General features: G+C 43.1%; 1 protein-coding gene across 1 annotated transcript in view; it reads left to right on the top strand.

Moving 5' to 3' along the window:
• The window catches only part of LOC124605141 (serine/threonine-protein kinase SMG1), a 352,264-nt gene that overhangs the window by 165,608 nt on the left and 162,902 nt on the right, over positions 1-23,754 (top strand). Inside the window, exons 23-25 of the mRNA XM_047136625.1 lie at positions 2,968-3,145; positions 15,473-15,831; positions 16,871-17,097. Coding sequence (XP_046992581.1) covers positions 2,968-3,145; positions 15,473-15,831; positions 16,871-17,097 — 764 coding nt within the window. The remainder of the gene's footprint in view (positions 1-2,967; positions 3,146-15,472; positions 15,832-16,870; positions 17,098-23,754) is intronic.

The raw sequence follows: 23,754 nt of genomic DNA, 5'->3' as shown, positions 1-23,754 counted from the left end.
TAGGAAAAGGTAAGTTCCTGCTTACCAAAAAGACACACATTAAGTTGCAGACATGCACAATTAAGACAATTGCACAAAGCTTTCAACAAAAGCCTTCATCAGCAGAAGAGAAACAGAGGAACACACACCGTTCACACATACAAGAATGCATTCTGGCTTGAGTTGCTGGAATTGACGGTAATGTGTGCTTGTTTGTGTATATGAATGGTGTGTGTTTCTGTCTTTCTCTTTTGCTGATTAAGGCTGTGGCCAAAAGATGTGTGCAAGTGTCTTTTCATTATGCCTGTCTGCAACCTAACGTGTCTCCTTTATGGTAAGCAGCAATCTCTCTTTTCCTACATTGTTGTTATTCCTACATGGAATTTTCAATCTTTGCTGTGTAAGAATGGTTTTAGGATAACTTCATGATGCTGAATCCTAATATATCTTGGTTCTGCTTGAATGACTCTAGTTTTTGAGATTGTATGTATTTCTTAGAAAAACATACATAAAAATTATGTTAATAATTTTATTACTAAAAATGATGTAAAAATATTACCAAATCATTAAAAACAATAAATGTACCACACAGTGAAACAAGACTTTGAATATAACATCAAGTTCTCAATTATCATTGTAGAGATTTCCTGTTGTCAGGATTTCCAGGAGAATCGTATTGCTTGCTCAAGCAGTAGTCTGCCATCATATATCTGTTCCATGTATCCTGATAGCTTTCTTCCATCACTTTCACATCCTGGCGAAACATCTCTCCTTATCCTCACTGAAATTAACACAATTTTCAGGAAATCATCGTAAGTACAAGGTATACAACTTTGCTTCCTCCGTAGTGAATACAACATTAAAATATTGCAGAATTAAATTTCCTCCCCTCACTGTCTTCTATAAACAGAGTATTGCCTAGATGAGTGCTATATGTGATGACACAATCAGTCTGCCAAAAATTTAAGGCAAAGTTAACATATGATAGAAGTAACTATATTCCCTCACTGTTCCTCCCAAAGACAAGGCTGTTTGAATAGTTCAGACTTTGAAAAGCAATTTGGCAAGCTCATTCTGATTGTAACTTGAAGTTTCTCCAGTAGAGTGGTGCACACTATTTGTTTATGCATGACAATTACAGTAGTAAAACATACTATTTTGTTTTTGTTGTATTTACTGGAAACCCATTCGCAGCTGTGGGCTTCTGTACGCATCCTACTACGCCGTATTGTGGATGTATATTTACATACATGCTACCTTGAGTTTTCCTACAATGCTATGCACATCTGCATGTTATTCTGAGCCGTTGACCTCGCACTGCTTCAAACGAGTTATGTCAATATCTCGGTCAATAAAAAAGTTTTGAGGATTTATCATACAACATATGTGCCTTATTGCGTTCTATTGTTTGCAAAAAAAAAAAAAAAACCTCATTGCAGTATCTTGAAGCCTGCCGCGGTGGTCTCGCGGTTAAGGCGCTCAGTCCGGAACCGCGCGACTGCTACGGTCGCAGGTTCGAATACTGCCTCGGGCATGGTTGTGTGTGATGTCCTTAGGTTAGTTAGGTTTAAGTAGTTCTAAGTTCTAGGGGACTGATGACCACAGAAGTTAAGTCCCGTAGTGCTCAGAGCCATTTGAGCAGTATCTTGAATCATTTGAGATATGACAATTTTAAAGACCTGTTGATTTGTAATGTGCAAACTTTAAATAAAATTTCAACATCTTATCTACATTTCATTCACTGCAATGTATGAGCTAAAATCAACCAAACGCAAAGTGTACACAATATGGTTTTATCTCTGCAAATTCTTTAAAATTTCATGCAATGTTTTACTTAATTTGATGCAGCGCAGTAAGTGCGACGGATAACGAAAAGAAATTTGGTTCTTTATCGAGTGAAGAAATCAGACTGTAAGATGTCCAAAAATCAAATTTTTGACCTAATAGTTTTTGAAAAATGGGATGATAAGTATTTTGTATCGGCCATAACATCATCTCACAGCACAGGCACCAATATTTGGCGAACAGTACAGCCATAACAATAGCTGCCTCAGCATGGAACACAAAGAGCATGCCTGTAGCAATGAAAGGGTTGACACACACATGCCTACCTATGGTGTACGTGTTGTCATTAATTAATTCTATTTCATCTGTGATGTGTCATCTTGAAATAAGTATGGATCAGATTTTAAGCATGGTTCTCCAGCCTTAAACACATTCAAATTACACTCAGATAAGAATTTCAGTCTGGCCTTAACAATGACTGAATGGCTGCCTGCTGAAACATTGTTAAAGGAATTAGTGATTTTCCAGCCAGATTACGAAAAAAAAGATAGCTGGAAAAAACTTAAAGAATGATAAAAAATAAAATATGTAAAGGCTTTTGCAGTTTGTTGGTTCAGTATAATGTTACAGAGTTGCTACCCATCAGTGCGCAGGATAATTGTGATCTTTGGGAAGTGTATTGTCTGTTCCCATCTCTTGGCAAAATGCTCGTATGTCACAGCCTGTGCCGTATAAGTTATTGGCAGTGGCACATTCAAATCCTGTGGCAACCAATTCATAACATTTTAATGGCTGTACCATTTGTTGTTTACGCAATGGTGATATCTATACAAGGACGCAACTGGAACTTTGCTGTTAGGTGAGAAAAAAGAATGTTCAATCCAAAATGTTGCTTTACATGCAGGTTGATGCAATTAAAACACAATGTTATTGTACACGTAAAGGGTTGGACCGATATCTATGTTGTGACCGTATAAGATCGTGACACATGACAATCATTCGCATGCAGATGCTTGTACCTGTCACTTGTCTACACAGTGCATCTGCTTAATTACGTTTGTGCATGGGCGTTGGCATTTTCTTGGTCTTATTACTGCTTCAAAAATACATTCACTGGAGTAAATATTCACTATGTTGGTATAGCTTAATGGTTTGTATAAGATGTCAGAAACTGTATGTGGTATTCTGTTTTCTTGCAAACAGGTTGGTGGAATGGGGAGAAAAAATTGAAGATTGTCTGAAAGTGGCTCAATTCCATCTCCAGGAGGGCATTCGCCACTCTCCTTCAGAATTTATACAGGAGGCAACGCTACTGCATTGCGCTGCTTCAGCCCTGAGAGATAATTTTAATGGCCACTCAGCTGTAAATACATTTAAAATGGTGAGTATGAAAAATATTCTCTCTCTCTCTCTCTCTCTCTCTCTCTCTCTCTCTCTCTCTCTCTCCCTCTCCCTCCCCCCCTCCTCCCTTCTCCTCCTCCCTTCTCCCCCCTTCTCCCCCGCACCCCCTCCCCGACATGAGGATCATATTTTCAATAAAATGTTTGGCATGTACCATGAATGGGTCTAACAACTTGTTCAAGGTGTAAAATAAGTAGTTTGCTCGTCTCTTTGTAAAACCTTTTATCCATTTTCTTTCTTTTTTTGTGTTATGCAACAAAACTAATAGTTTTCTCCTTAGTTAGAATCCAGCTTGCCCATATGACAATGTAGAACTAAATGAAAGTGGACAGGTGTGATGTAATGTTTTTGAAACAGTGAGAAGGCAACAATTAGGGGGCAATAACTTAAGGCCTTACAGTAGAATGAAACAAAGATATAACAACTCAAATAAATTTGTGGTAATTTAGGTCTCTTACTGACTTACATCACAATTATCACAGTAAAAGATAGCAGCCCAGGTAATCCACCTTGTTAAAATAAATTGTGGTGGAAAAGCTAAATCTGGCAGTCTCTCTCTAAATGTGGCAATACCTAAAAGTGCTTTCAAGAACACCGTCAATAGTAAAAAAATTCAGCACGTGCCTTAATTAAGGCTGCCAGAAGTTTCAAACCTTTGCATTTTGCGTGTATTTTTATCGTGCTTGTAGAGGATATCCGCATATTCAGTGTCATATTGTAGATGTACTGTTTCGGATACATGATGCAGCACCTGTACTAAACATGTAATGTGCTTTATGTTAGGATAAAATATTTTAATTGCATTTCTGCCCATTATCATATATGGGGCAGCATTGCTTAACCATAGGATCCTTTTTTTATTTAAATTTATTGGCACAGAGTATATTGACTTCTGTCGACATTTACAGAGCCGAACTAGAGCACTTGAGTAGACTATGAAATTTTCAGGCTGTTAACAGAATTTGTGAAATTACTAATGTTCTGCACTTTCGGCGTAATTTTCATATAGAAAAATCGTGAGTATGAGGTGGTGTTATGAGAGTCATTCAAATACATGTACTGAGGCCAGAAAAATTATATAATATGCATTATAAATATTTAAATTCATGCAGTTATGTTGGTGAAATCTTAGAAATGTGCTTTCATCCCCAAATGGCCAAAACATTCAAACACAAATGTCAAATGCATTTTCATAGAAATCCGGGTGCTATATTGATAAGCCGGAACATTATGACCACTCTCCACCACGGGACTGAGTACACTTGGTGGCGTTGTGAGCCTTTGGCATTGTAAGGAAAGTATATCAATGGAGCAGAGATGACCGGGGAATCATTATAGTGATGATACAGGCCAGAAATGAGGAAATCCACTGACATTGATGATGGCAAATTGTTGTGACCTGGTGCCTGGGAAAAGCATCTTAGAAACAGAAGAGCTGTTCATGTACTACTTTCATGAACAACTTTGGAAAGAGATTAAAGGATGGTGAAACTCTGAGTATGTTTTCTTGTTCTGTTAAAGCAGGATAGGCAATGATGTGTTGCAGATCTGATTGTTGAGTACAGTGTTGGTGCAGGCACTAGCGTTTCAGAGCACACCGTTCAGTGCATATTGATGCACTTGGAGATTCGCAGCAAGCAATCCTTGTGTGTTCCCATGTTGGCCCAAAAACACTGTTAAATAAGGTTCCCCCTCCCCTGTGGGTCTAGGGGTTAGAATAGGTCCGAGGTATTCCTGCCTGTTGTAAGAGGCGACTAAAAGGACTCTTTCAGTTTCCGGCCCACTCTATGGTTTGACCTGCCAGTTTCAAAATTCTACAGAAGTGCAGATCATATGGGGAATGACGCCTTACATTTTGCATGAATGCCATTAGATTCGATCTCCTGAATCTCTTGTCATGGCTTGGCATCTCCAACTGCAATTCAACTATTTGGGCATGGACGCTTTCCAGAGTAGGTCATCTTCTTCCGTTGACATGAGGAGGAAAGAGGACAGGAGACAATATTGGATTTCTCCCCCCAATATCGAGCACGGTAGCAAGTCCATTGTGGTGGGGCCTTCATGTACCCATGATCCCTGACATCACAGGGATCGCACTGCTGATGCCTGAGCTGTAAACTTCCCATGTATGCCAAGGAGTAGATGCCTGTCTTCTTGGGCATCAGGTCGCCCGGCAACGGCCATCATGCCAAGTGGCCTTTGCTGTGGCTGGGTGGCGCCCATGGGGAGAGCCCCTGATCGAAGTGGGTGCCATCGAGTGGATGACCCGCGATGAAGTGGACTAAGTCATCTCTTGCAGGTGACCGTACGGCACCAGCAGTCTCTAAGAAGGGCAAGATAGAATACAATGCCGACAGGTATGATCCTAAATCGTTTCCCTCCCTCACTACACCATGGGAGGAATGTAGAGCTACAGAACAGAGAGAGCCATATTCGCCTCGGTTTTTAGTCTGTAGCAGAACCGATGGATACTCTTTTCTACCTACGAAGCCTCAATTTTTCATTGAACACCTTGAGGATAAGTTTGGAGAAGTGACATTGCTGTCCAAGATGCGAAACCGGAGCAGTCTTGATTCAGACAGCATCGCCAGCCCAGTCCCGAGCATTACTTGCCTGTAATAAGCTGGGTGATATTCCTTTTTCTGTCGCTCCCCATAAAAGCCTCAAGATGGTCCAGGGGATTATTTGCTATCGTGACCACCTTTTGCAGCCTGACGATGAGCTCCACGCCATTGTAGAATGGCAGGGTGTTCATTTCATCCAGCACGTTTTCAGCGGACCCAAAGACACCAGGGTTGCTACCGATGCCTTCATCTTGGCATTGGAGGTTGATTCATTGCCTGAAGAGGTCAAGGCGATGGTTTACCACTGTGACGTTAAACCATGTGTCCCTCCCCCTATGCGGTGCTTTAAGTGCTAGAAGTTCAGGCACATGTTTTCCCGCTGCACTTCCAGCACCACATGTCAAGACTGCGGACGTCCACTGCACCCAGATACTTCATGTGCGCCACCTCTCACATGCATCAGCAGTGGAGAGCACCACTCCCCCTGCTCACCAGACTGCCCAATACTCCAAAAGGAGCAGAAAATCATGGGTACAAGACCCTGACTGGTTGACTTACACAGAGGCTAAACGTAAATTCGAAAGATTATACCCCATTCGGTTGACGTCGACATATGCTGCAGCTACATCACCATCGCCGTCCAAAGTGCCAGTGATTCCTCACTCTGTGTCGCAAACAGTGGGCCCTCCGGGCCACCATAATACATCTGCCCCTTTGGTGGTAGGGGGCACATCTTCCTCTGTTGCTCCCAAAGCACCTACTCCAGGAGCAAGGCCCTCCCAAACGCAGGGGACATCGACCGCCTCCCCCCTGCCAGAGAAGCAACAGCCTCCTCTGGCTCTTCTCCTGCAGAAGGGGTTCGTTGGGACCTTCTCTCCCAAGGTCTCCACTAATGCCAGGGCAGACACTCACCAGTGGCTCAAGGAGCCAAAAGCTGCTAGACCATGAGCTACATGGTCTTCCTCTGTGCTGCTTCGGAGAAATCTTCCCAGCAAGCCCCTAAAGAGAAGTGAGAGAGCAAGCAAACTAGATAGTAGTCTGCTAAGAAACAAGACCCTCTGGTGGCCCCAACACCACCACTCGCTATCAATTCTACATCTGAGGGTGCAGCGGAGATCTTAGCTTCCCCTGCGGACCTGGATCTCACTGACACCTCATTCACCATAGAAATGGCTACAAATACTCAAGTCAGAGGCAGCAGGTGACCCTGAGGCATAACCTGCCTCCTTTCTCGCTTCATGCCTTCCCAGCCTCCTTTCTTGCTTCATGCCTTCCCAGCCTCCTTTCTTGCTTCATGCCTTCCCAGCCTCCTTTCTCGCTTCATGCCTTCCCAGCCTCATGATAATGTCCTCCTCCAGTTAAGCATTTGTTAAGCTTTACACCTGCTTTCTGCATTGCCCTCCAGCAATCCTGGTACCCGGTAATGCGGACTCCTGCCCTCCATGGCTATAAGGGATATTACAGGAACTGTAACAACTCGAATGGAGTGTCAGGTTGAGTTTGCGTCTATATCCTGAACTCGGTATGCAGTGAACCTGTGCCCCTTCAAAACCCTCTCGAAACTGTGGCTGGAAGGATAAGGACAACACAGAAAATAACTGTCTGCAATGTACGAGGGTATTTCGAAAAGTAAAGATACAATGTCTCGCAGTCCTTAAATAGAACATTTATTTAGAAAATGTCAGTTACATCTTATTAACTGGATTATTTGTTATTTTTCGACATAATCAGCCTCGTTATCCAAACATATGTTAAGTCGGTGCACAAGCTTTTGTATCCCACAGTCATAGAAGGTTGCCACCTGTTGTCGGAACCACATTTCAACTTCATCTTTGATCTCTTCATCGTCGTGGAATGATTTTCCACCAAGATGTGACTTCAGGTAATGGAAGACATGGAAGTCGGTGGGCGCAAGGTCCGGGCTGTATGGCGGATGGTCCAATAAGTCCCATTTGAATTGAGTAGTGCTTTGGTTATGAGCGCTGTGTGAGGCCGAGCGTTGTCATGAAGCAATCGGACTCCACTTGTCAGCATTCCCTTGCGTTTGTTTTGAATTGCCCTTTGAAGACGTTTCAAAGTCTGGCAATCTGCAGCAGCATTGATTGTCGTGCCAGGAGGCATAAATTCCAACAGAAGAATGCCTGCCTGTCCCAAAAAAAAAAGCCACGATTTTCCTCGCTGAAATGGACGTTTTGCATTTCTTGGCTTCTGGTGAATTCAAATGGTGCCGTTGCATTGATTGATGCTTGGACTCAGGTGTATAGTGATAAACCCATGTCTCATCACCTGTCACAATGTGATCAAGAAACTCATCACCTGCTTCACCATAGCGTGTGAGGAAGTCAAGTGCAAAGCCCATCCTTTTCTTTTTGTGTTCTTCTGTTAACAGTTTTGGAACCCAGTGCGCTCACTATTTCCTGTACCCTACCTTGACAGTCACAACGTCATAGAGTTGTCATTGACACGTCCAATATGATCTGATGCAATTCTTTCAATGTGAGGCATCTATTCACACGAATTGATTCCTCCGTTCTCTGAAGAAGGGCATCAAAGGTCACAGATGGCCGACCTGTTCTTTGTTCGTCATGAATATTGGTCCTACCTTCAGAGAAATGACAACACCATTTCATTACATTTTGTCGATTCATAATGTTCCCATAAACAGAAACAATTTCTTTGTGAACATCTGCTGGTCGCTGAGCTTTTGTGCGAAGAAAATGTATGATGGAGCGCACTTCGCATTTGGCGGGATTCTGAATCGGTGCAGCCATTTTAAACGTGACCTACACCAACCAGAAGCAACGTTCAACTGCCGAACGACCGCGAGGAGAAAGCTAATGGTTCAAGGTTAACACCAGTGTTGCCAACTTGCTCGCCAAAACACTTCTGTTCCTCTGGCGTACGGTGTATCTTTACTTTCCGAAATACCCTCATATATCATCCTCCAGATGGTGCAGTACCCCGGAACGCATTGGCTGCACTGATTAATCAACTCCCTAAACCTTTCCTACTTTTGGGAGATTTTAACGCTCATAGCTCCTTGTGGGATGGCCCAGTTCATACTGGCTGAGCCAGAGATGTCAAAAATTTACTGTCACAACTCGACCTCCGCCTCTTAAATACTGGGGCCATAATTCATTTCAGTGTGGCACATGGGAAATATTTGGCCATTGATCTCTCGGTTTGCAGTCCTGGCCTTCTCCCATATATCTACTGGAGAGCACATGACGACCTGTGTGGTAGTGACCACTTCCTCACCTTCCTGTCACTACCCCCACATCAGGCCTATGGATGCCTGCCCAGATGGGCTTCAAAGAAGGCAGACTGGGAAGCCTTCACCTCTGCTGTCACCGTTGAATCTCCCCGCCCCACATGATAACTTTGATGTGGTGGTTGAGTAGGTAATGACAATGATCGTTTCTGTGGCGGAAAACGCGATCCCTCTTTCTTTAGGGTGCCCCGGCAAAAGATAGTACATTGGTGGTCGCCAGAAGTTGCTGAGGCAATTAAGGAGCGTCGGCGAGCTCTACAGCGCGATAAGCGGCACCCTTCCCTGGAGCACCCTGGAGCCTTTAAACGGCTCCGTGCTCGCGTTCGCCAGCTTATCAAAATGTGGAAACAGGCGTGTTGGAAGAGGTACGTGTTGACAATTGGATGCCATGTCACCTTCCCAAGTCTAGGCAAAGGTCAAAAGAGTGTTTGGGTACCAGACCCCAACAGGTTTTCCTGGTGTTAACATAAATGATGTGTTATCTACTGACGCAAATGCAATTGCCAAGCACTATGCTCACACCACTGCATCAGAGAATTATCCCCAGCCTTTTGCACTCTCAAAAGGCAAATGGAAGGGAAAGTCCTCTCGTTCACTATACGCCACAGTGAACCCTATAATGCCCCATCAGTCACATGATTAAACGTCTCTACAAGCGACATCTCTTCGTCATCTTCAACCAGACCTGGTGCGATGGTGTCTTTCCATCGCAATGGCAGGCGAGCACAATCATTCCAGTGCTCAGCCCCAGTAAAAACATGCTTCATGTGTATAGCTATCGGCCCATTAGCCTCACCAGCATTCTTTGTAAGCTGCTGGAACGTATGGTGTTTCGGCGGTTGGGTTGGGTCCTGGAGTCACGTGGCCTACTGGCTCTGTGCCAGGGCGGCTTCTGCCTCGGTCGCTCTACCACTGATAACCTTGTGTCCCTTGAGTCTGCCATCCGAACAGCCTTTTCCAGATGCCATTACCTTGTTGCCGTCTTTTTTTTATTTACAAAAAGTGTATGACACCACCTGGCGACACCATATCATTGGCATATTATAAGAGTGGGGTATCAGAGGCCCACTCCCGATTTTTATCCAGAATTTCCTGTTGCTTCACACTTTCCGTGTCAGAGTTGATGCGTCCCATAGTGTCGTGCCCCCCCCCCCCCCCCAAATCCAGGAGAATTGGGTCCCGCAGGGCTCTGTATTGAGTGTATCTCTATTTTTAGTGGCCATTAACGGTCTAGCAGCTGCGTTTCGTACTGCTCCTCTAGTACTGGTGTTACTGAGTGATGCCTGCAGGGAGCCATCCACAAGGTGCAGTCATGGGCTCTAGCCCACAGCTTTCAGTTTTCGGCCACAAGGTAGTGTGTTCTGCACTACTGTCATTGCCATACCATTCATCCGGAACCAGAACTTTACCTTACTGATGATCTCCTCACTGTAGTGGAGACGTATTGATTTTTAGGATTCGTTTTCAACACCCAATTGACTTGGCTTCCTCACCTTCGTCAGTTTAAGCAGAAGTACTGGCGGTACCTCAATGCCCTCCACTGCCTGAGCAACACCAACTGGGGTGCAGGTGGCTCTACACTGCTGCAGCTATACAGAGCCCTCGTTCAGTCCCACCTTGATTTGGGAGTCTGGTTTATGGTTCGGCTATGCCCTTAGCATTGCATTTACTCGACCGAGTGCACCACCGTGGCTTACGACTAGCAACAGGAGATTTTAGGAAGAGTCTGGTGACCAGCGTCCTTGCGGAGGCTGGAGTCCCTCCACTGCAGGTCAGGCATACACAACTGCTCGCCAGTTATTTTGCACACGTTTGTAGTTCTCCTGTGCATCTGAATTACAGTCTCCTTTTCCCACCCACGGCAGTTCATCTCCCGCATCGGTGGCCCAGGTCAGGGCTTACAATTGCAGTTTGCATCCAATCTCTTCTATCTTAAGTGGAGTCCTTCCCTTTACCACCTATACTCCAGGTCTAATCGCATACACCTCCATGGTGTACACCTAGGCCACGGCTTTGCCTGGACCTTTCACATGGCTCAAAGGACTCAGTTCAGCCCGCTTCTCTCCGCTGTAACTTCATCTCGATTCTTGAAATGTACCGAGGCCATGAAGTGGTTTACACCGATGGCTCGATGGCTGATGGTCACGTCAGCTTTGCATATGTACATGGAGGACATACTAAACAGCGTTCCTTGCTAATGGCTGCAGTGTTTTCACTGCAGAGATGGTGGCTCTCTCTCTCTCTCGTGCTCTTGAGCACGTCCTTTCATGCCCTGGGGAGGTTTTTTTTCTGTATACTGACTCCTTGAGCAGCCTACAAGCTATCGACCAGTGCTACCCAGGTCATCCTTTGGTAGTGACCATCCAGGAGTCCATCTATGCCCTGGAACGGTCTGGTTGTTCAGTGGTGCTTGTGTGGACCCCAGGACACTTCAGAATCCCAGGCAACGAATTTGCTGACAGGCTGGCCAAACAGGCTACACAGAACTGCTTATGGAGATTGGCATTCCAATATCTGACCTGCATTCAGTTTTACAGCGCCAGGTTTTTCAGCTTTGGGAGACGGAATGGCATAGTCTCAGTACGCTCAAGCTGTGTGCCATTGAGGAGACTACAAATGTGTGGCAGTCCTCCATGTTGGCCTCTCACAGGGACTCTGTGGTTCTCTGCTGGCTCCGCATTAGCCACGCTTGGACGACCCACCGTTACTTCCTGCTCCGCGAAGACCCGCCTCAGTGTTGATGCGGCACCTGGTTGACAGTGGTCCATATTCAGGTGCACTGTCCCACTTTGACTGCCCTGTGACGAAATCTTCGGTTACCGGACTTGTTGCTGCTAATTTTATCTGACAACGCCTTATCGGCTGATTTAGTTTTACGTTTTATTCGTGAGAGTGGGTTTTATCATTTGATCCACCCTAGTGCTTTGAGGATGGAGGTTTTAATGTGTTGCAGAGTGGCTGGCTTCTCCTTTTTATTCTCATGGTCAACAAACCATGGTACTCTGTTTTCTCATTTTAATCTCTTCTACCTGTTTCTTGCGTTTCTGTAGTTGTCCTTTCCCCTTTTTTCCATTTAAGTGTTTGTTGCCCTTCCGTCATTCTTGGGGTTTTTCCTTTCTCTCCATTTTGTGTTGTCAGTCTTGCGTGTTCTATTCTCATCCTTGTGGCATTGTTTAATCCGGAACAAGGGAAGTAATCAAAAGCACTGTGATAGCTGTGGACTATGTGAACATTATAGTGGACTGCCTGCATTTGTTTGTGCTTGATGTCTTTCCCAAGTGTGATACCTACTTTCACCAGGTCAACTGTCCAAGATAGGCATAGGTGCCACATACCTTTTGGAAACCCACTAGGGACTAGCTGAATTGATGCCATGCAGAATTGCTGCAGTGTTGCTTTCAGAGATGGATCTCTCACTCTACTGAGGAGGTGATGTAATGTTTTGGCTCATCACTGTATTGCTTTACTTGAAGTAGGAAAAATAGAGAGAGAACAGGAATAGGTACCAAGCGAGGTGGCGCAGTTTGGGAAGATGATGATTCAAACCCGCATCCAGCCAATCTGATTGAGATTTTTCGTGGTTTCCCTAAATCGCTTCAGGCAAATGCTGGGATGATTCCTTTGAAAGCGCACAGTCGACTTCCTTCCCCATCCTTCCCGAATCCCATGTGACTGATGATCTCGCTGTTTGGTCCCTTCCTCTAAACAAATCAACCACCCAGGAATAGGGGGAGAAAGATGTTCCAGAAAATTCTGTGGCCAAAAATGGTGAAAATGTAAATATATACCGAAGAACAAAAAAAAACTGTGTAGGAAACTCCCAAAACTTTGACATAATTCATAAGAACATGATACCTTCTTTAGAAATATAAAAAGAATAGAGGAAAGTGCAGACTGAATAAACAAATATTCAAATACTTCAACAAAGAGAGCAAAAGCAATTGGATCAGTGGAACTCGAAAATATCTAAAAGGAATTGTTTCTGAAGGAGACATCCAAAAACAGAAAATTAAAGACTTAGAGGTTTTTCAAGACAGAACAAAAAAGGAGACAAAATCTTCACCATTTAACAAAGGAAACAGCAGATTGAAAGGATGAAAAAATATGAGGAAGAAAGAAAAAATAAACAGCGCTGAAAAAAATCAGAAGTAATTGTTGTTCATATTCCATTCCTTCACGTCCATGTCTGACAAATTTTTGAAGTTCTGTAAAGTAGTTATAAAATTATTATGATTTTTTTTTCTTTTGTTCTGATTTTGTTCTTTCTTTCTAAAGAATCTTTGGATTAGGAATCAATAAGTCTCTCTCTCTCTCTCTCTCTCTCTCTCTCTCTCTCTCTCTCTCTCTCTCTCTCTCTCCAGCCCACCCCTTGGTAGATTTCTTTTTAACCACTGACAAATATCTTTGATTTTTCAGAAAAAAGTCAGTTATCTGCCTCAACTGGATCAAATTAAGTGTTAACATCTCATCAGAGAAAATTCCCCCAACACGTTGACTTCTTGCTCTCCGATGTTTCTTAAATGGCATGATTATTTAGTAAAATAAAATATATGCCTGAGTCATTAAGAGTGCGCTTCCGAGCTGATCTTCATACCCCATTTCTGTTGAATAATTTTGAAGCACACTCTTTTTCTTTTTCTGCTTTTCAAGTGTCAATGTCGGTCTCCAGTAGTGCTTAGTAACTCTTGTGACTGTTGATATATGTTTGCATCATTCTAAAACACTCAATGAAAAAGGGGAAAGGGTTTCTTTGATCCTTTAAAACAATTAAAATCAGCGTGTATATATATTGAATTTAATCAACAAACTGATGCTAAATGAACATCCTACATAATTAAATAAACTGTAATAAGTTTCTTTAAAATACCAGTGCATTCTACACTGAACAGCCAAAGAAACTGGTACACCTGCGTAGTATTGTGTAGGGCCCTTGCAAGTACATAGAAGTGCTGCAACACTATGTGGCATGGACTTGACTAATGCCTGAAGTAGTGCTGGAGGAAACTGGCACCATGAATCCTGCTGGGCTGTCCATAAATCTGTAAGAGTATGAGAGGGTGGATATCTCTTCTGAACAGCACATTACAAGGCATTCCAGACATGCTCCATAATGTTCACATATGGGGAGTTTGGTGGCCAGTGGAAGTGTTTAATCTCAGAACAGTGTCCCTGGAGCCACTCTGTAGCAATTCTGGATGTGTGGGATGTCCTGCTGACATTACCTAAGTCCATTGGGATGCACAATGGACATGAATGGATACGGATGATCAAACAGGATGCTTATTTGTGTGTCACCTGTTAGTCATATCTAGATGTATCGAGGATCCCTTATCACTCCAACTGCCCATCCCCTACACTATTACAGAGCCTCCACCAGCTTGAACAGTCCCCTGCAGACATTCAGGGTCCATGGATTTGTGAAGTTGCCTCCATACCTGTACACATCCATCCACTCGATACAATTTGAAATGAGACGCGTCCAGCCGGGCAACATGTTTCCAATCATCAGCAGTCCGATCTCAGTGTTGATGGGCCCAGCCTAAGTGTAAAGCTTTGTATTGTGCATTCATAAAGGGAACACAAGTGGGCCTTCAGCTCCAAAAGCCCTTATTGATAATTTTCATTGAACGATTCACACGACGACACTTGTTGCTGCTCTAGCATTGAAATCTGCAACAGTTTGCGGAAGGCATTTGTGTCATGTTGAACGGTTCTCTTCAGTTGTCAGTGGTCCTGTTCTCGCAGGATCTTTTTCTGGCCACAGCGGTGTTGGAGATTTGATGTTTTACCGGATTCCTGATATTCATGGTACATTCATGGAATGGTCGTACGGGAAAATCCCCACTTCATTCCTAGCATGGAGGTGCTGTGTCCCATCGCTTGTGCACAGACTGTAACACCATGTATCAAACTCACTTAAATCTTCATAACCTGCCATTGTAGCAGCAGCAACCGATCTGCCAACTGCACCAGGCTCTTTTCATCTTGTATAGGTATTGCTGACCGCAGCGCCACATTCTGCCTGTTTATATATAAACAATTTCTTTGGCACTTCATTACAGAATATTTTCATTTCAATAACTGTGTTTGGTATGCCTGTTTGGAAATTATTATTTTATTCGTAGCTGTTAATTTTCAGCAACTGTATTGTTATTTCAGAATGAAATTGCTGTTAGTTGCAAATTTTTTGCTTTACCGCTTTCGACAAATTATCTTCAGGAGCTTAAAATTTTTTTTACCAGATGTCAGAATCTTCTTTTGTGAAGTAGATATTGACATCTGCTAAACCAATATTCTTTAATGAACGAGATATGGACATCTACTAAATTAATGCTAAGCTTATGAAGATGACAAATTAGTTTGTCAAAACAGGCAAAGCAAAATAAACACACATTTGCAGCTGTCAACTGAATTTTATTTTGTAATTGTTATTATAATTATTGTTATTGATTGACTGATCTACTTATTTCAGACTTGTAGTGATGAGAGTCTGGAGAAGACTAATTCTTGGGCCCTTTGTCGTGCTTTATGGTGGGCACATACATTGGAGCAACTTGATGTAAATGACGGTACAAATCCAGATGATACAGGAAATTTTGAAGTGTTAAACCAAATGAGACTGACAGCTGCTCGTGTTGCTCGCAAGGAGGGCAACTTAGCATTGGCTCAGAGATTGTTAATTGAGCATGCAGCACACAGGTGGCAAATATTGACAAACCATGATAGTGGTGGATTGTTGGAGATAGCTTGCCGTGTTGCTGCTGACTCTGATTTGCCTTGGGATGCTGAAAAAGCTCGTGCATGTTCTGAAATAGCAAAATTATTGTACAGGTAAGTAGTTGCTTGAAGTAACCATAACTCGTGTTAGTGACTTTTCAGGCTTTCCCAGTAGATCTGTTGCAAATACACTTCTCAGTTATCTGGTGACAAACAGGAGACATGTATTTGCATACCTGGTACGTACAAAAATTGCTTGAGAAAACTATAAAATTACAGGGTGCAGAAGGGCTGGCTGCTCCGATCAGGTTTTGTTAGATGATCCAAGGTAATTCTTTCCGGTTACTACAGATTTGTCCCTCCTGAGATAAAGATTGGATGAATTTCAGACTCTGAACCTACTTGACATCTGTTTGTCATTTCCTGGACTCTTGTGCATGTACTCCCACAGTGGATAAAGCTACTGCTCTTGTCAAAATAGATTTATGTGGAAATAGATTGGTCACTACGAAGAAAATTGTGCTGTTGTCAGCACTGGTTTTGTCTACTCTCATTCATGCTCTTCCAAACAGAAAGTGTGGCCATTCAGAGCATAATGACTTTCCTGTGTCTTGTATATGATGTCTGTTAACTTACCAGTTACCTTTACTTATGTGAATTTTGTCATTTGGCTTTCATCACATCTCTTGATTTCTCTCTTCATGGATAAACCTTAACTCATTAGTCAGTGGAAGTGTGCTGAATAAACAAATAAACTCTAATCTTTGGGCTTCTGTCTAATCCCATAAATTCGTGTTGGTGTATCAAGTGTGTGTGATTTTTGAAGTGAAATATACTGCAACTGATCTAAATGTTCAAAACAAGAAAGAAATGTTTTACTGGGGATATGGAAGTGGTTTTTAGTGTCTTACATTGTAAGGAAAACCTACTTAATTTGTGTGGAAGGCATTAAATGGGCATCACAGAGCTTTTAGAAACTTAGAATGGCTTTAAGACATTAACATTGGACTATTTTCATATTTTGAGTAGTAGTAAATTTTTGATATTTTGAGATGTGTTTTTGATCCGTCATCTAAAGTAATATTATTTGAATTTTTTTGTTATTTGATATGTGCATTATTGTTATGTCATTTATAAGTATTATAATTTTCAGCTGTGATCAACGTGAGGAAGCATTAAATGTGTGTGTGATAGCAGCACAGCAACAGCCTTTGCCAAGAACAGAAGGGGCTGAAAGAACAGCACGTATTCTTCTCACATTTGCCAAATGGCTCCAGGAAGGTCACTCAGTAATGGACAACACTCGTGATTCCATATTGCAGTTACTAGCGTGTCAGCTGGGACCAATTCCAATTGGACCTCATGGTGTAGACTTACAAAGTAAGTGTTTCTATGTCTTCAGTTGTGTGTGTGTGTGTGTGTGTGTATATGTAAGAGAGATTATGAGCATGTTACGATAAAGGACAAAAACAGTCTTCTTTAGCAGTAGTTGCCAGGACAATGGAGCTGGGTAGATGTACAGCGTACCTCACTAAAATACAGACAAATTCAAATTAGAATTTCCCATCAGATGGTCTTCTACCAGAGGTGGTTGGCACCCTGCTTTGCCCGAGCTACTGAGTGTCTTTCTTGCAGAGTATTCCACTGGAGTTTATCATCTCTGTAATGCTTTCGCGATTACTAAATGATCCTGTAACGAAGCGCGCTGCTCTCCGTTGGATCTTCTCTCTTCTCTCTCTCTCTCTCTCTCTCTCTCTCTCTCTCTTCCTCTCTTCTATCAACCCTATCTGGTATGGATCCCACACCGGTGAGCAGTATTCAAGCAGTGGGCAGACAAGTGTACCTAAACCTACTTCCTCTGTTTTCGGACTGCGTTTCCTTAGGATTCTTCCTATGAATCTATGAATCTGTCTGGCTTCTGCTTTACCGACGATTAATCTGCTTCAGAATAGTAATAAATGATTACAGTGTACTATCAAGAAAGTGTCACTGTAAATACCACTTTATAACTTTCTCTGAATTCATTGAAAGAGTCAGTGCACATATTTAAGAGAATCCAATGCAATTGATACAGTCATTAGCACAGATCATCCATGTAAGTGAATCAATGACATAAAATTTGGATACATATCCTGCGTGTTCAAGGTAATACATATGCTTCGAGATTTTTAGGATGAAGCCAGTCAGTCACTGCAGTTTGATCTTGTGTTCATTGAAAAATAATACTGCAGGATGAATCAGATTCTTCTCTTATAAAGATTTTCACAGTAGAGTGCAAAAATCAACCAGAGAAATAGCAGTAGACTTGCACAGAGTCCAGCAGATATCCTCATTGTTGCCAGAACAAAATTTGTAGCCAGTCTTCATGTCCTAAGTGCTGTGTCCTGTGTGGGTATCTATCCCCCCTCCTCCCTGCCATTTTTTAAAAGTTACAAAATAAATTCAAATGAACTTTAGTGTGAAAACTGCGAATTCTTGGATAGAAAGAGGGGCATCTGCAACACTATATTTCTTCAGCAACACAGTGCTCCTGCCCACATACGCCAAGTGGTACAAAACTGAATGACACATAATTTTGGCTTGTTTTGGTCTAAGGAATTTGTCTTATTACACATGGAATGTAATTGAAAGGATCTCCAATAAATCTTGACATTCTAATGTGATGCCACTAATTTTTGTCTATGACGAGTCATTATGTCGTGCATGCGCTCGCTTTGGACAGAAATTGGAGACTGTTATTATAGTGCAAGGGAGGTATACATTGAATGTATGTGCTTGTAGAGGTCCCTCATGAACTATGCAAGGGAGGTTCAATGGTGACTCAAGTTACATTATGAAATAAGTTTTATTATGTTGACTTTTTATCAATCTACAAACCTATATTTCCTTTTGTAAATAATCATATTATATTCTGTTATTCAAGCAAAGATCTTGAATTAATATTTAAGCAGGGAAGAGCATTAAAATTACAGAACTAGAATGTAATTTATATTGTAACTCATGTTACAAATTTGGGACATCCTGTTGTTAACGTACATTTTAAGTCAAAAGCGATCTCTAAATATTTGGAGTATGGATCTGGTCTTTATCACAGAAAATGTGTATTAGGTTGGCTTTCAAATGACACAGTTACAGATTTCTAAAAATAGTTATTCTGTATAAAATATTGTAGTATATTGTATTGAAAAATGCAAGCCACATGATGTTAGGCAACTCGTGTTACTTGCGTCTTATTGTTGGAAGCAATATAGCATTATTTACCAAATAAGATAAACTTAACATTAACATTTCACTTTTTAAACACTGTGAAAAATTCTAAGAGCATGATGTAAAAAGTAAATCCAGTTAAAAGTCAAAAAACTGAAAATTCCTCTTACATTGACATCAGGTGGATTAAATTTCTTTGTAATTTTGTTCTACATGTACAGAATTTCATCCAATTCTGCAGGTCATTTCCAGTAGTGAGCAGCACACTCCATTGCACTCATTAGGTAAGAATTTCCAAAAATTACGTGTACTTCTTCAGTGTAGAATTTACCATTATATTCTACTTTGTACCAGTCTCCAGTTTTCACATTTTCTCTAGTTTGTTCACTGTGACGATCTTCAGCAGGGAAATTCTTTGGAGATAACAAATATGTTTGTAGTACTCCTTTCTTGTTGTGAAAGCAGTGAATGCGAACTCACTGCCCCCTGGCCGCATGCACCCGCAACTAATACAATAATCCATGTTCAGTGACAGCTATGACTAGCTGCGGGAGCCTTGTACCTCTATTGGAGGATACCTTTCTATTCATTGAGAGGGATGGTCGTCTGCAGTGTCTTGTATGTCATAAAGTATTATGTATGTCATAAAGTATTTAATTCTGCTAAGAGGTACAACATACGACGATATTATACACGTCTTCACTCAGCGCACTACAATCAGGTAGAAGGCATTGCACACAGAGAACTGGTAGCCAGGCTTAAGAGCGACATACCAGGAGACGTAAGTTTAAAAATGGTTTCGTAATATGGAGGGTATCAAAACATGCAACATAGTTCGTGTTCTGTAATGCGTTTATAATTTGCAGGTGAATGAGAGTGGAGAAAACACTACTGAATTTGCAATTCGAGCAAGCTACAGGGTCGCTCACATCATTGCGACGGGTGGCAAGCCGTTTTGGGTGGGACCACTCGTAAAATCGTGCATGGTAGCAGTTGCAGAATGTTTGTTTCCAAGGGAGGTGCAGGCAATTGAAGGGGTTTGTCTGTCGAAACAAACAATGTCTCGTCGAATCCTGGACATGGCAGTGGATTTAGAGACACAGCTCTGGAAAAAGGTGGAGAGGTTTGTTGTATTTTCACTAGCGCTTGACGAAAGCACTGACATATCGGACTCAGCTTGCAGTCTTTGTCCGTGGTGTCGACATGGAGCTGCAAGTAACTGAAGAACTCTTGGATGTGGTACCACTCAATTACACCACAACAGGACGTGACATTTTTGAAGCTGTTTGTGAATCAGTGGACAATATGAATTTGCCGTGGGATAAGCTCCATTCTGTAATGACAGAGGGTGCACCACAAATGATTGGGCGTCGTCAAAGTTTTGCTTCTCGTTTGAAAAATAAACTCGGGGACGAATTCGGGAAAGACATTTTGACTCTTCATTGTTTTATTCACCAAGAGGCACTGTGTGCTGAAACAGTAGAACTAGGTGGCGTAATGAAAGATGTCGTGAAGTGTATGAATTTTGGGCGGCATCACAGTATGAATCATCGCCAGTTCAAAGGATTCCTGAAAGATATGGAAGCGGAGTATGGGGATATACCTTACCGCAGTACAGTTCGTTGGTTGAGTCGGGAAAAAGTTCTTGTTGTTTTCTTTGCCATTCGTGAGGAAATCTCTCTTTTTCTCGAAATGAAAGGGGAAGAAATACGTTGTCTGAAAGATATAAAATGGATATCAGACCTGGGTTTCCTAGCTGACATAACTATGCATCTGAATAATTTAAATCTGTCATTGCAGGGCAAAGGGCAGCTAATCATTCACATGTACGATCGTGACAGCATCATAGTCTGCGGCAAGGCAAGCGTTTTGATGTGCTAGCTGCATCTTACAAGATCGACAACCTCATACTCTTAGCTGCTAAGACATGGTGACATGCTACACCAGGAAATATGATGTTCAGGAAATAAAAAAGAAACAATTGTTTTACAAGACTCTCCCAGCTGCACCTCGGTCCTCGTGGTATTACATACTGAAGGAGGTCAGTCCTTTGTTACGGTTAATCCATTTATTATTCGGACACATGTTGATGCAATTGCCACCCCTTTGAAGTCCTGCTGTTATTTATGCAATGACACTTGGCTTTGGAGACTAATTGTGATTCCCAGGCATAACAATTGCTTGCAGGTTAGCTTCTCCATTGCTAACCTGTTCATGTCAAGGCCCATCGAATATTGAATTCTTCCCATGGTGTTATTTACACTAGGCTTCTCAATGGCCTGACTGAGGGAGAAAACCGAACTCACCTCTCTTTCAGTGCAACACTGCAGTCGATAGGGTGATGAAAAAGGTTTATGGATCCTTCGTGCCTACACACACACTTTTTCTCTTGTTTGACAGAGTAGCAATGATCAGAGCAGACTATGATGCTGTCATGGTCCAACCGTACGTTCCAACTCCCCCAGGGCTTGCCACTCTTTGGTGGGTTCGTGCTTGGCTACCATGGGTCCCCAGCCTTTGTGGAATTTTTTCCCTTCTGTGCTGCATGTCTATCCTCTTGCTATTCTTTTTCCTCTCCCTTGGGGAACATGTCAGGGGTATTATTGGGAATGTTCTGCATTCTGTCGGTGACTTTAAGAACAGTCTCACTTGTTTTACGCTCACTTTTCCTTTCTTTGTTTCCCTTCTCTCGTTCCTCTGCTTTGGCGTATGAGGTTCCTCTTTTTCTTCTTCCTCCCTGTGCGCTCCTGTAGGTCGACCCACGTGTCTGATGTGTAACAGGTGACTGGGTAATGCGTAGTTCCCAGCCACGGGTCGACAGGTAGGGTTTGCACGTACCCCCTGGTACAGGCCAGGCCCAGGGAGGGGTGAATGCCTGAGCTGTAACATTCCCAAATTGCCAATTGGTCCCTCTGTCAGGTGTTCAGGAGGTGTGACCTGAGGTGTGAATAATCACCTAAGGCGAGTGCACCCCCTTGTGAAAGGGGCCTCCCAGATGGAAGGAGTGTGCCATTGGAGACACTGCCAATCATGGGGAATTTCCTCACGATGAGTCAATCTTCCCACTCAGCATCTACAAAATACAAACGTAATGAGGCTAATGATTCAAAGACCCTTCCTGCTGCACCACGGTTCCTTGTGGTCTCACGTACAGAAGACGGTCAGTCTTTTGCCACAGTAAATCTGCTGATTCTTTATAAAGGTGTTGATGCAATTGCAGGCCATGTGAAATCCTGCTCTCATGTACGGAATGTCACTTTGCTATTGGAGACCACTTGTGACGCTCAAGCACGACAACTGCTAGCTGCCTTGCTTCTCCACAGCTACCCTGTTTGTGTCAAGGCCCATAGAACTTAGAATTCTACCCAGGCTGCTCGATGGTCTAACCGAAGCAGAAATCCAGCCTTACCTCTCTGATAAGGGTGTCATTGCCGTCCATCGTGTAATCAAAAAGCTTGATTCCTCCTTAGTGCCCACCCATACTCTCTTTCTCACCTTTGATAGAGTAGTGCTTCCATCCAAGATCAATGCAGGCTATGAAATTATCACAGTCTGGCCATACATTCCCAACCTGATGCGCTGCTACCAGTGTCATTGTTTCAACCACACTAGAATGTCTTGTCAACACCAAGCCAAATGTGTCACCTGTGGCAGGGATGCTCATGAGGGCGATTGTCCACCTCCTTCTCGCTGTATCAACTGCAATGGCATCTGTGCTGATTCGTCTTGGGATTGTCTTGCGTGTCTTGATGAGCAGGCTGTTCAAGAGATCTGGCTAAAGGAGAAGGTGCCTTACCCAGTTGCTCGCAAGTTACTGGCTAGTTGCAAACCCTGTGGCTTCTCATCTGGTACCTACAGTTTTGTTCTTGTTACCCCTCACTCCATGAAGGACTTGGACACGCAGACATGTGACCTAAAATTCACCTCTGAAGTTGTGAAATCGCCCAGTGTCAAGGTACCATCACCATCCCCCCCTCCAGCTGTGCAACAAGCAGTCCAACTCTCGCCTCAAGGGATTCAGCCACCAACTACACAACTGGTAGGCCGGAAAGGGCAGAAGGAGTACTCCTGTGAAGAATTCCTCTGTCCCTCCAGCCAAACACCACCCGAGTCTTTCTCTAACTGGAAGGGCTCGGAGAAGTCCACCAAAGGCAAACGATCTTCTCCTTCACCAACTTGAAGATCCTCTTCGATGGTGTCACCATGTGGTACCCTAGCGTCGGCAGCCTCTGTATCGCTGGTGTGCAACACCAACCGTTTTTCAGCATTGGACTCCACAGACTGCCCGCACAAGCATACCGATGCTTCTGTGGCCCCTTGGAGCAGGATCCTCCTGCTTCTGTGCCATGTAGTAGCGACTCTACACCAGCTGTCACTCAGAGGCTGCAGAGTTGATACTCCTACGTCTCTTCCTCGTCTTGACTGTCCTCCAATGGAACGTTCGTGGCCTTTGGTCCCACAAGGAGGATTTACGGCTGCTTTTAGCACCGCAGCATCCCTCTTTGTACTCTGTCTTCAGGAAACAAAATTGCGCCTTCACAACCGCTTTGAGCTTTCTCATTGCTTCCCGATTCGTTTTGACCTTCCCCCTGAGGTTGGCATTCCATCTCATGGGCATGTCACGCTGCTCATAGTCAACCCATCTCTCTGACCTTCCCTCTGACCATTTATGTCCCTCCATCATTTGATGTCACCAGGGCAGACTTCGTTCAGCTTATTGGGCAGCTGCCTCCTCCATTTTTGCTACTCGGTGACTTAAATGTGCATCATCCTCTGTGGGGTTCTCCCAGGACTTGTCAAAGAGTTGCCCTCTTGGCTGAACTTCTTAAC

This window comes from Schistocerca americana, chromosome 3 (genome assembly GCF_021461395.2).
Source record: "Schistocerca americana isolate TAMUIC-IGC-003095 chromosome 3, iqSchAmer2.1, whole genome shotgun sequence".
Classification (NCBI taxonomy): domain Eukaryota; kingdom Metazoa; phylum Arthropoda; class Insecta; order Orthoptera; family Acrididae; genus Schistocerca; species Schistocerca americana.
This window is presented reverse-complemented; position numbering and strand designations above follow the sequence as displayed.